The sequence below is a fragment of the Chelonoidis abingdonii genome, chromosome 9 (genome assembly GCF_003597395.2).
Source record: "Chelonoidis abingdonii isolate Lonesome George chromosome 9, CheloAbing_2.0, whole genome shotgun sequence".
In the NCBI taxonomy this organism is placed as follows: Eukaryota; Metazoa; Chordata; order Testudines; family Testudinidae; genus Chelonoidis; species Chelonoidis abingdonii.
In genome coordinates this window covers 38,123,112-38,136,955 of record NC_133777.1, presented here as the reverse complement: position 1 = coordinate 38,136,955, position 13,844 = coordinate 38,123,112, and the positions used below count along the sequence as shown (strand labels likewise).

General features: G+C 43.7%; 1 protein-coding gene across 6 annotated transcripts in view; it reads right to left on the bottom strand.

Annotated features, from left to right (window-relative positions):
- Positions 1–13,844, bottom strand: part of SLX4 (SLX4 structure-specific endonuclease subunit) — a 41,681-nt gene that overhangs the window by 25,069 nt on the left and 2,768 nt on the right. For 4 of the 6 annotated variants that reach the window (XM_032781637.2, XM_075069381.1, XM_075069383.1 and 1 more), the window contains exons 2-5: positions 5,597–5,726; positions 3,533–4,256; positions 2,382–2,630; positions 405–582 (exon numbers count right to left, since the gene is read on the bottom strand). In XM_032781637.2, the coding sequence (XP_032637528.1) occupies positions 405–582; positions 2,382–2,630; positions 3,533–3,902 (797 nt within the window). In that variant the 5' untranslated portion in view covers positions 3,903–4,256; positions 5,597–5,726. Of the gene's footprint in view, positions 1–404; positions 583–2,381; positions 2,631–3,532; positions 4,283–5,596; positions 5,727–13,844 lie in introns of all 6 variants that reach the window. The other 2 variants (XM_032781636.2, XM_075069384.1) reach the window with 2 other exon arrangements.

Genomic DNA, 13,844 nt, shown 5'->3' with positions numbered 1-13,844 from the left:
GTTCGACCCAGCCTGCTGAGTCCAAGGGCCTATGAGAGTGACAGCCTGGAAGCGCTGTAGGACGAAGACTACTTTGTGGGCTGGGACTGGCAGCACTCAAACTTGAATTGTTAAACACATGCTTTCATAGATCATCACTTACTTACTAGCCATGCTGTCTTCATTTATGCACGCCAGTGAGGCTTATGCTGGGAGAGTAGCAGAAAACTTGGCCTCACCACACACTCCAGGGAGAGCCATGGGACAAAGAATCCAGTCCCTGCTGTGACCCCCACAACAGGTTATATTTACTTACATCTTCAATGTTAAAATTACCATGACACAGCCTCAGATTTTACCTTTCCTACAGTAGCTAGGATGGCTGAGTCTTTAGTCTAGGAGGCCAGGGAGAAAAGGCAATTCACCTGTTAACATGCTGCTCCCGTCGTGTTGCATTCATAGCTGAGAGGTCCTTCTGACAGATCTGACAAAAAAATAAGCCTGCCTCTTCCAGACTTCCAGGTACTTCTTCTATGAGCTCCTGCTGGAGGGCCACGGCCAGAGCAACATCTGGCTCCTTCGCAGGCAGATCCGGAGTGGTCACTAGGGTGAAGGAAAGATCTTCTCAGAGATAGCGCTAAGCATTTTTATAAAAGGCTTGAACCTGTTATATTCAGTTGTTATTTTATTGAACTGGATACTTAAAAATAAAATGTGAAATTTCTCTAGAACCTTTTATTCTAAAGGGTCTCGAAGTGCATTGCAAACTATACACACAGCTTCACTGAAATGAAGCCACTTCTAGGGTGGACAGTAGCAATCAGCACACCACCATTCAATACAGGAGAGAAGAGCAGTGGTGCAAGTTGGGCGGTCCGGTCCGGCCTGCAAGTAAGATATTTATACCTGGTACATTGTATCAGAAAGGCAGAGAAGGAGCAGAAAGTGGGGCAGCTCCTCTGGTGTGGCTGTACCATTCCCAACTGTAACACCACTCTATTCCACACACTTTTGTCTAGCGTCTCCTGTCTGGGATCTGTAAGCAACCCTGCCAGAGGGCAGGGCTGGGGTGGTACTGGTATAGCCATGCCGGAGGACCTGCCAGCGTGGGGCCCACGCTCTGTTTCTTTCACCGTTGCGGTTCCCGGGAGAGCCCTGAACTGCAGGGTTCTCCCAGGAAGGTCAGCGATGAAAGGAGCAGAACGTGCACCTCCTCTGGCATGGCTGTACCGCCCCCAGCCCTTCCACGTAACTACAGGCCTGTGTCTCCTGTCCGGGGTCTGTACAGCACACCAGAATTGCTGCCGGCTTGGAGCCACCAGGCCTCCTTTTGCTGCTGCCGTTCCCAGGACAGCCCAGTGGTTTAGGGCTCTCCTGGGAACAGCAGCGGCGAAAAGAGCAGAACACCATGCCAGCAGCTCCTCTGGCATGGCAGTACTGCCCCTAGCTTCACCCCCACAGCCTTGTCCTCCGGCAGGGCTGCTGTACAGACACCAGAGAGGCTCAGGAGGAACTGCTGTGTGGAAGAGCTAGGGGCAGGGCTTGGGGTGGTTCAGCCATGGTGGAGGAGCTGCTGGCGGGGGGCTGCCAAGTGGCCCCACATTCTGCTCCTTTCAGTGCTGTGGTTCTGGAGAGCTCTGCAGTTCAGAAGTCTGCAGCGCAGCAGCAGGAGGACAGAGCTCCACCCTCCCCTCCCCAGGTAACACTGGATGAATCATGGGGAGGAGAAGAGAGAGGGAGAGCTCGGGGCCCTGGGCTGGGGGTGTGTCATGTGGAGAGGTCACATGTCCCCCTCTTTAGCTGGTGCAACGTACTGGTAAGAAATGAATTCTATTTGCACCACAGGAGGAGACAGGGAACTTTGGCTAGGGTCACTAGTGCAAACCATGGCTCTTATATAAAAGCCAAGGAGATTTTTAATGTCCACACAGGGCCAAAATGATCTTAGTTTTTTAAAGATTCAGTTTATCTACAATGATACTGACCTCCTTGATAAAGTGCTTAGAGATCTACCGATGAAAGCGCTATATAAGAGTTAGTTATTATCATTATTGTTACACTAGGAGGACGAAAGAGTGACCTGACCCTGCTGGGATTTGAACAGGTGCTTCCAAGAAATCTATTTCAAACAGGATGCTTAGATCACCATGCCCTCCAGGATCTAAAAGCCTGTTACAGACATTAATTAAGCCACACAACAGCCCTGTGAGGCAGGTATTGTTAGCCTCATTTTACAGATGAGAAAAGTGACACACACAAGGGATTAAGGGATTTATCCAAGGTCACATAATGAGCCAGTGGCAGAGCTAGAAATGGAATCCTGAAGGTGACTCCCAGTCTGGCACTCTAAGCACTAGACAGCACTCCTTGTATACTTGGGATAACTTGCAAGAGACATATACCATTCCCTTGCTGGTTCTTCTCCAGGATCACCTCAGGGATGTTTCCATCTGCTACTGTCTCTGGCAAGCTGCTGCCCCGGGTGTGTTTCAGCTGTTTCGGTTCCACTCTCTTAAACTGCTGCATCCTCTCCAGCACCAGCTCTGCCACCCGCACCCTGGTTCCTGAGATCTGGAGCGTCTTTGCAGGGGATGAGGTGGAGGTTGCTGGTTCTGCAGCAGCAGCAAAGGATGATCTGCGCTTGTCACTGCCTGGTGGGGAAAAAAGCACAGTCCTAGTAACTGTCCCATCTGGGGCTTTGCAAATCTGCATCAAACACCCAGCTAACAGTCCAGATGAGAGAGTTTCAGAGAAGCCTCCTCCTCCTACAGCAGCCTAAGCCATTCTTGATTTTGGAGTATGCTGATTCTGAGCGGACTGGTTGCACAGTTTGCTTAGCTAGTGAGTTTCACCCCAAAATAATAATCATACTAGCTCTTCTATAGCACTTATCATCAGTAGATCTCAAAGTGCTTTACAAAGGAGGTCAGTGTCATCAGCCTCATTTTACTGATGGGGAAACTGAGGCACTGACCAGTGACATGTCTGGCCCCAGGCCATACAGCAGGTCAGTTGCAGAGCCAGGAATAGGACCCAGACCTCCTGAATTCCAGTCCATATGCTATCCATTGGGCCACACCAATTCCCAACCAGAACTCTAGGATCTGACTTCCAACCTCTACCAATGATGGGGCCTGAGAGATGCTGAGCAGTAGGAGTGAAGGGTTTCTGGAGAGGAGAAATTGGGAGGGGCAGGCAGAAGGAGTTGCCAGAGCAATACCTCACTGCAGCTTTGGCTGCTTTGGGGAACCCTCCCTTCTCTGTGCTTCACCTGACCGAGGGAGACCTCTCCTATCTGACTGCACTGTTGAAGAACAGTTACTAGGGACAGTCAAAGGTGTCAGTCTAATGAGTTGAATACTGTCTAATAATGCACTGTCTAATGGTATGGGTGAGCAAAATGCACCCCCTGTGCCATCCTAACTGCCTAGTACCCCTCTCTGGGTGAAGTTTAGAAAAGTTCCACTGAACGTGAGAGTCCTTCCAGCCCCAGGCTTTGTTCCATTAGAAATATTTCAGAGTGAGGGAAGGAGACAGAGGTTGGAGATATTACCTGCCAGGCTGTTCTGATTACAGTTTGGTGCCACAGCATCCAACTGAATGGGAGAAGAAGGGTTTCCATTTTCATCTCCCAGCGGAGGCCCATCATTTCCACAGGCTGTAGCTTCACCTTCTGGTTCATGCCCCAATGCCTGCTCATTGGGGTCCGTGCACCCTGGCCAGCCCACTCTCTTTCCAACAGAGGAGTTATGCTGGCTTTTGCTCTTAGCAGTTGACTTGCTCTTTTTTAATTTGCTTTTTGTTGCAGTGCTTCTTGTCCTGCTCTGAACCTTCCTCCCTCCCTCGGCATCTCCAGCCTTTTTCTTGACCCTGCTCAATAGGTTAGCACAGAGTTCTTTAAAATCATTGTCCAGTTCATCCATCAGCCACCAGCCTCAAGACACTCAGCTTGGCTTCAGTGCGATGGAGCGCGTGGGAGTAATGGACTAGGACAGCAGGGTCAGCGCAGCTCTGCCTCCTTTAATGACCTAGTCCCCATTGTGCCTTCCACCATCCTGGAGATCTGCACGCTCTGGATTCCAACAAGATCAACAGTGGACACCTTTCTGGCTGGTCCAATATTTCATTCTCTGTATTTACAGCTTAGCCATTAAGTCTAGTACAATCTTCAAGGAGTCCATTTGATATCATTCATATTTAGGGGACTTCCTTGCTCTTTGATGGACAATGCACTCTGTTTAGAGGATGCCCCAGGATCTTCATGGTGTGCTAGAAGGCTTTGCGAGGAGCTTTATCATAGCATCTAAACAAAAGAGAGAAACAAGAGTGTAAATGAAGGATGGTCTGTATAGGCATATTCTGGAACAGGGTGGGGCTTTGAGGATCAGTGCAGAAAAATCCTGACTAGATAAGGCATATAATTGACACAAAGTATTATCCATCACTGAACTACCAACAGACACAGGGTGTGTCAGGAGGTGAGACACAAGCATTTCAAAATAGGTTCCTGAGATTAGGCACAACTATCACATACACAGAAGCATGTTTCCTAATTTATGAATCGGCTGGAGCTCAGGACTTGAGTGATTTTTTTTTTTTTTTTTTTTTTAAAAAGGGTTCTGGAAGTGAGTGTCAGGGAGTGGTGTATGAGGAGACTTTGGCAAACCAGTGAAGTGCCTGAAACCACTATGGCTTATTGTTCAAGGCAGCTTAGTCAGCAAGCCGTAAATTGGCCATTCAGCAGTTTCAGCTTAACCAAGACAGGAGGGGAGGGGGCTTGGGGTGCCACAGAAAGGGCAGCTTGCCCCTGCATCCTTCCTGATAAGAACTGTGTTGAAGTTGCTGATCCTGCTCTTTTAAAATGCATGTATGTGCCTCAGGCATGTCTATTGGGGTCTCAAGGCTGCAAACTCTGGAAAAAGCCACACCTTGTTAATCAATAATCAGAAGGAGCCTCTTGCTTGCCCATTGGAACTGCTTGCTTAACAAAGTTTCTTTAAGGGACATGTCATTCTATTACTAATGTATAAATAAGGGGAAAAAAGCTTGAGATAGTTGGACTCGTTTGAGGACTTTTTTTGGACTCTCTCTCTGGATATATCTTGTGGTCCCCACTGGCAGACGGAAGATTTGGCGACTGGAAGCCTGCCACTGTTTCACTCGAGAGCCACATTCACGTTTGGTAATTATCAAGGGTTGGGGGTGTTTTACTAATCTTGTTGCGGACGTGTGTAAGTACTTGAGACCAAGTAAAGTGTAGCTTTAAGTGAAAGCACTCTTGCGTTGTCCTGTTTGTGCCAGCCATCTATCGGTTGGATGGCCGTGTCTCCCCTGATTTATTTCCTGATACCATCCCGCATACAATAAAAGTTACCAAGAGCTTTGGGTTGAAAGAAGCCTGGGTAACAGTGGAACTCAAACTACACACACACTTCAGATTGAACACCTATGCCATCATAGTGTGAAATTCAGTTTTTTGTCAGAGCACCTTTTAATAGGATGGCCTGACACGTATAAGGCTTTTTCTGCTCCTGGTCTGTGTCTGGGAGCAATTCAACTATACATAGTCAAGCCCACATCCCTTCCCTTTCCGCTCTCTCTGTACACAGATACTTACTGCTGCTTGATCACTTTCAGTGTTTGCTGCTGTCATTGCTGGTAAACACTGCCTTGCAGGGCCCGAGGAAGGACACTCAGCAAACCAGGACACTGGCCAGTCTACACAAAGTTCCATCAAAGTACAGAGACTAAACAATCAGAGAACAAAAATATCAACAAATATGTTGTTTTTGTGGATACTGACTAAAATGGCTACCCCTCTGATACTTAAAAAATATCTTTAATCTCTCTAAGTTATAGTAAACGTAACACACTACTTAGGGGTTACCTGGATAGACATGTCCAGATGGAAACTGATCAAACACCAAGTGATATTACAACTAGATCTCTATTCTTAGACTGCCTTCTTCCTAGTCCCAGAATTTGGTATGGTCATGACTCATTTACAAGAGGTTATATATTGCTCCCAATTCCTATTGCTTTCAGTCCTGAAACTGAGTGTTTCACTTGGAATGGCAGCAGTCGCTGTTCAGTTTCTCCAGCAAAACTCTAGGCACCAAAAGAGTCAAAATGCAGGAAAAACACAAGATGGATTGTTTTTTCAAATGGCTTGGCTTCAGACACACAAGGCGAAGGAATGCAGGTTATACACTTTATGGGTCAGCCTCTCCTATAAGCAATGACAGATGTTAATGGATATTTTTCTTTCAACATAGTCTCCCAAACCTGTAGAGACTTTGCTGTGAATCTTGGAGTAATTTCTTATTAGAGAGAAACAGATTTTTTTTTTGTAGCTAGTTCACACATTTATTTTCCTGGACAGTCTTGAGGCAATTATCCCTACAAACTGACCACGTTCTTCTAAGAAGAAGACAGCATAGAGAGAGAAACTGAACCTTCAGCCTCTGAGTTTGTATACAGTCTTCACAGACAAACTAGTGGTGTCACATTACTTAATGGTGACTTCCAAGTACTGTCCTTTGAAACAAATCCAGCACTTCTTTGTTTACTATACGTGCTCAATGCCTCAAGTAGGGTAGGTGAGATGGGCAAAGCACAAAACTGACATAGATCTTACTTTTTATATTCCTTCTTTTTCAGGTATCAAAGTCTGGATTTGCAGGCGCTTGGTCATGCACTGTGCTGACAGTATCACATGAAACTTGGGGCTTGTCTTCACAAGAACATACAAGAAAATTAATCCAAATTAAACTAAAGGTGTGAATTTAAAGTGGATTAGTTAAACCACATTAAATCCCTGCATGTTTTTTGATTCACTTCCAAAGTGAATTAAGATAAATAAAATCAATGCTGCTTTAAATCTGAATAAGTGTGTCCACAAAGGGGTCCAATGCAGTTTAACTAATCCACTTTTAAAAAATAATTCGCATTAACTTTCCTGAGTATTCCCATGTAGACAAACCCTTAGAAATCCTTGGACATTGGCTTAAAAGGGAAGGGAAGTATTCCTTCTTTACAACACTTCATGGGTTTGCAAAGTGCTTCTTTTAAATTTCATATGCTCTTCTCCTATGGGATCAAAAAATCTTTCAAAGCCACCCAAACGAGCAAAATAAAATAAAAACAACAGCACTTAAACCACCTAAATGCCAACTCTGTGATCCAGGTGGGGCCTGTGACTGATCTCTCATCACTAGGGTAGTGCATGCTGGGATGTCACACAAAATGGGACCAATACAAATGGATGTTGGGACCTGGAAAAATAGGGGGGGAAAGGTAAAAGTTAATTATGTTCTGAGTGCCTCTCTTACCTAGGCTATTTGACAGACAGGGAACTCTAAATCATAGAATGTCAGGGTTGGAAGGGACTTCAAGAGGTCATCTAGTCCAACCCCCTGCTCAAAGCAGGACCAATCCTGACAGATTTTTGCCTCAGATCCCTAAATGCCCCCCACCCAGGACTGAGCTCACAACCCTGGGTTTAGCAGGCCAATGCTCAAACCACTGAGCTATCCCTCCTCCCAAGCTACTAGATTTTTCAAGGAATTTGCCATTTCCTTTAAATAGTGTAAATTATTTAAAATTGGCTGTGAGATCAACTATAAGGGTCTCAGGGATTGCAAAGTTCAGCTTTCTTTTTTTCCAATTAGTGACGTACTCTATGGAAATGATGACTACAAAAATAAAGTGAACCATGAGCCCTTCTCACGAGGGAAAGCATGAAAAAGTGAGTGAGCAAATCTACTGGAAAAGAAAGAAAACTAAGCACCACAAAATAATAATAATAATTATTATTATTAATAAAAATACTTTATTTCCCTAGTTACTCCTGAAATAGATGACTTCTTGTCTCATTGGAACATAGCAATTGTGACATTGGATCTAGTCCAGGATTCTGTCTCCAACAGTGGGCCAGGCACTTCAAAGAATGGTACATGAAACCATACAGTAGGCAGATGTGGAATAATCTGCACCCCACATTAAATCTCATCCTAATCCCTAATGATTATCTTGAACCCAGAACCATGAAATTTAATCTCTCTTCCAAAATGTGTTAGCAGTAATAACAACTCTGGATATTCTAGTTATCTATATAATATCCACTTTGAATCTTGCTAAATTTTTGGACTCGCTGATATCCTGTGGCAATGAGTTCCCCAGTTTAAATAGCTGCTGTGTGAAAAAGTATTTCTTTTTATCAGTTCTGACTACACCAGGTTTTAATTTAAAACCCTGTAAGGTGCTGAAGTAGGGTGGTCACCAACAGTGTTCTGTCTAATTTTTTCTACACCAGTGCGGAATAAATTTTTTTATGTGCACCATGTGTGGTGGGGGTGGGGCTGAGGGGCTCAGAGTGTGGAAGGGGGCTCAGGGCCAGGGGAGAGGTGCAGAGGTGTGAGGCCTCTGGCTGGGGGTGTGGGGTCCGGGGTGAGGCCTGGGATGAGGGGCTCATGCTGGGCAGAGGCTTGGGGGGCGGGCTCTGGGATGGGGCAGGGAATTAATGGCTCAGGGCTGGGGCAGAAGGTTGGGGTGGGGGGGCAAGGGCTCTAGGGTGGGGCTGGGGTGCAGGACTTGATGTACAGGCTGTCCCAGGGCCACAGTGGGGAGAGAGGACTCCCCTCAGGTCTCTCTCCCCGCAGCAGCTCCTGGGTGGTGGTGGTGAGGGGGGAGGGAAGGTGCATTTCCCCTGGCCATGGCAGGTCAGGGCTGAGTTGGGGCCAGGGAAGGGGTGCCCTGCCCCCAGTTGGTTCAGGCTGAGGCTGGTTCAGGCTGAGGGACGGGCGCCCCTACCCTGGTTGTTTCGGGCAGAGGCTGGGTTCGGGCCGGGGGAGGGGTGTCCCTCCCCTGGCAGGTCCCAGCCAGGCAGGATCCCTGAGCACCTGCGCGGCGCTTAATAGGCTGCTGTGCGGCTGCTCAGCTTACAGGGAACTTAGGTCACCAACACATCCACAGAATACCTAGTATTCTGGTACTGGTGCGTGAGGAGATCATGTCAGTGGGGGCTGAGCAGCACTTTCTTCAAAATTGCTTACTCCACATGTGATTCTGGACAAAGGTTTTATATTAGTACCAGACAGGGAACAAACCACACAAAAACATAAAACCAGAAGCTTAAAAATCAGACAAATGGCCTATGTCCAAGTAGTTTACATTTTCCCCTCCTATGTGCATTCCTTTACATTTGTCATCCCTTAACTTCATGTGCCATTGTGTTGCCCATTAACGCAGCTGGGTTAGCTCTTTCTGAATTTCCTCACAGGCCTGTCTGGTCCTGACTAACCTACACAGAATCATAGAATAACGCTGTGTCATCTGGAAAATCTTATTACCTCACTGCTCACCTCTTTGTCTGGATCATTAATATACATAAACTGGACCTAGTACTGAACCCTGAATCCCACTGTTAACTTTTTGCCACGATGAAAATTGACAATTTAGTACTACTCTTTGTATCCAGTCTCCTAGTCAGTATCTGATCTATGACAATACTTTGCTTCTCACCCCGTAACTACTTAACTTCAGAGTGGATTGATTTAAATCAAAGTGATCTGAACCACCAATTTTAATCAGTATTTAAATCAGCAATCAGGAAACCTTGATTTAACTCAATGATTTTTAATCTTGTTTTGCTTTTGTACTTTTTAGTTATTTTCCTAAAGAAAGGTTGATTCTCACTGGTTGGTAACCATTATTGCATGTTGATTTGCAACTAAATATAGCCTCTACACTAAATTTAGTCCTTCTTTTTGACAACCAGGTGGATACACTATATCTATACACATTAATTTAAATTATACAGCTCAACTCACATTTATTCAGATCCTTAGGTTTTATATTTCCTATTACGTTAGAAAATGGTGAATGATGGATTTCTTACTTACCAGATGATTAATTTTTTACTTGTGATTTGTGTCAAGTTCTATTTGGATGGCAATTGAAATTCAATTAAAAATGCACGAAAATAGTATTTAAAAATAATGAATAAAATTATTTTAAATGCGCTAGACACATAAGGAAAAAAATTATCATAACATATTTTACATTTAAAATTAACTGATTTACTAAGCAAAACAAGTATTATCTGTAGTTTGTGAACTGAACTGATTGTTTCTAGTCACACAGTCCATCAAGATTTTAGAACTAGTAGAGCTGGTCCTCTCCCACCTAGTTTTTGCTCATAGGTTGGAAGACGAAAATAAGCTTTCCTGTTTTTTCAACTTCCATTCAGTTTCTCAATTTTGAATTAATCAGTCATTGACCTAAACTAACTGAATACACTGATATGAAGAAAATATTATCACTGCACTTGCAGAAGAGGCAGCTACTGCTGTCAAAGATTGGTTTAGCACTTCAATAAACTATGATTCCAGATGCTCAACCAGTGAGAACCACCTATTCAGGGGTCTGACTTTCTTTAAAACTTAAAAGCAAACATGTACTGCTTACCATTATTTTTTTATTTTAAATTGATTTTAATAGTTTATAAGTTTAGGCCTTAATATAAGTTATCAATTTCAAATTTAAATATGTTTATTTAAAAAATAAATAAATTTGTATTTAACTTAAATTTTAAAATTCCAATTTAAATACAAAGAATCTTTTTATCCACCCTGCTTAGCTTCTTTAGCAGCTTTCTGTGATAGACCTTGTCAAAAGCCCTTTGAAAGTCTAAATAAACTATGTTGACTAGTTTTCCTTTATCCACTACTTTCCTGACATGTTCAAAGTATTCAATAGGTTAGTGAGACAACTTTTCTTTGCAGAAACCATGCTAATCTGACCCTCTCACATTATGATTTTCCAAATGTTTTATCATTATAGTTTAAATATCACTTCAACTAATTTACCAGGTACAAATGCAAGGCTTACTAGTCTGTAACTCCCCAGTTCACCCCTATAATCTTTTAAATAATGTAAAACATTTCCTACTCTCTAATCCTCTGGTGCAGTAGCTGTTTTTAATGAGACTGCACATTTTTTGCTAGCAGCTTGGCTCCTTCAGGACTCTTTGATGAACCATCTGGGCGTGATGACTTATTGTTTTTAAATCATCAATTTGTTCCAGGATCTCTTCTTCTGTCACTCAGCCTGAGAGTATCTCATATTTATCACCAGAAAAGCACAGGTCTGGGGTAGATATCGTCCTGAAACCTCCTCTGTATTACGTAGACACCTATTTTCTACCTTGCTGCTAAATACACTTCCATGTCCATTATTTATGAAGGTCTCACTCTCAAAGATCCTGATTCTGCCACCCTTACTGATAAATAATATTTTACTCTGTGATTATTCCCTCAATTTGAACAGCATTACCTGGGGAATAAGGCACTAAACATCAGTAAGGGTGGCAAAATCAGACCCTTTAAAAATTAAGGGTCTGATTCTGACACCATTATTTGTTGTTTCCTTGAGGAGACAGTGCAGATTATACCATCCTACAGAGACCTCTGCTGGTTCTATATTCCCACAGCTCCATCAGTGGCACAGCCTTTAGGGAGAGTGCGTATTCTGATGTGGGATGCAGAGAACTGGAAGGAACTGATACATTTGCACTGCCTGACAGTGAAGAGCAGGAGACCTGGACTCAAATCACAGTCTGCATGCCAGCCATAGCTTGGACTGCTAAAAAAGCAGCATACCCATGTCTGAGGGAGTACATCACCTCCCTCAACAGCAGATCAGTGAAGTATTTGCACTGATGGTCCCTCAAGGATGGCCATAACTTAAGGAGGTCTCAAGGGATAGGGTCAAAGTAGCAGGAAGGTTGGAGGCACCTCATTCCTCAAAAATTAAATGAAATGTTTCTTTTACCATATGCACCTAGGTTTCTAATTACAGGAAGTTACCAATGAAGAATAGTTCCATGCTGCTGTGCAGGCACCATAAATATTACTTCTCCTCCCCTGATGGCTAGTTACAAAAGATTTGGGAGGTTGGTAGCAGAGTCTTCAATCAAGCCAGTCAAAACACAGCATGGGGAAAGAATTGGTGTTTGTGCTGGAAACCACATCAGAAAGAGACCCCCTGGAATATTTCCAACCCAAGTCTTGCAACTACAAACGTTTCTACAGTTCTCAGTACTTCCCATTGCTGTTGGAGAGAAATCCACAGATATAAAGCAGACTTTCCTGAGGAGCAGAGACCTCTATGCCTCTCACAGACCTTCCCTGATGCAGTCTCTCTCTATTCAGTGCTACATAGGTTCTTTATATCATGCTCACCACAGTAGTATCTCCAGCACATGCACTTATCTGTAAGCACAGTATGGCAGAATCACTACATTGTTGGACTGTCCACAAGGTACGGTTTCTCTATGGCCCTGGGTGTGCAGAAAACATCTCAATGTGCAATGGCAATCAAAGAAGCTAAACCAATGTTAGGAACCATTAGGAAAGGGATAGATAAGAAAATATCATAATGCCACTACAGAAATCCATAATATGCCCACACCTTGGATACAGCATGCAGATTTGGTCATCCCATCCCAGAAAAAGATATATTAGAACTGGAAAAGGTACAAAGAAGAGTAACAAAAATTAGGACTGTTCACCTTAGAAAAGAGATGACTAAGGCAGAATATGATAAAGGTCTACAAAATAATTAATAGTGTGGAGAGAGTAAATAGGGAAGTGTTATTTACCTTTTCTCATAACACAAGAATTAGGGGTCCCTTAATTTCAGTAAGTACTTCTTAACACAATGCACAGTCAACCTGTGGAACTCACTGCCAGGGGATGTTGTGAAGGCCAAAACTACAAATGGCTTCAAAAAAGATCATGGAGGATAGGTCCATCAAAGGCTACTAGCTCAGATGGTCAGAGGTGTCACTAACCTCTGACTGCTAGAAGCTGGGACTGGATGACAGGAAATGAATCACTTGATAATTGCCCTGTTCTGTTCATTCCCTCTGAAACATCTGGCCCTGGCCACTGTTAGAAGACAGGATACAGGGATAGATGGACCATTCATTAGTTTGACCCAGCATAGCCATTCTTATGTTCTTATGAATCCATGTACAAGTGCAACCACAAAATACCATCGATTCCACATTCTAGGCAAATAGCTTTAAAAAGTCTTCTTAATAACCCCACCTGCTCATCAAGCTGACCAAGTCTATTGAAAATAGACTTTGTGGTTTGGTTCATTGCTCTCAAAATGTATTTTTACAATTCTGTACAGTAAGTTAGTAAGTGAAAAAGTAGTTTAAGTTCCAGACCACTCAGTATCCCGTTGCAATGTTACTCACCACTGTTATACACCCCACCTGAATGCTACTGCTGAGCTCTGCTATCATACAAACAATTTCAGTTTAGAACAGGTATTCCCACTTATTTCCATCCTGCAGATTACTGCATAAGAACAAGAGACTATCTCACAGACCCGCATTTGAAATCCTCTGATGCCCGCTTCTCAAAAAGATTAATTCTACAAACCATAAACAAGGGCTTTGCATACTCCTGAAACATACCAGTAGTTTGAGATTGACTGGTCTAGAACAAAGTATTTAATCATAGCACCCTGTTTATGCAGCTGTACCATATCACTAGGCACTTTCACTGGATATCCCTATGATCATATACAGATAGTGCGGGGTGGGGGGGGTAAATCTTACATAAAAGGACCTATTGTCTACTTTTCTAAAGATGATATTTAGAAGTTTCTAGCTGTTTCAATAACAAAGATACATCTCTGTAAAGTGATGCACCGTTTCCTAATAAACGGCATGCAAAAAACTACCTCCAGCCAAATAGCAACAGCAGCAGGCAGCAAAGGTGGAAACTCACCTATCCCCATCCCATGGATCTCAATGAGATGGGAACTGCAGTCCCACTTGGGACTTTTTC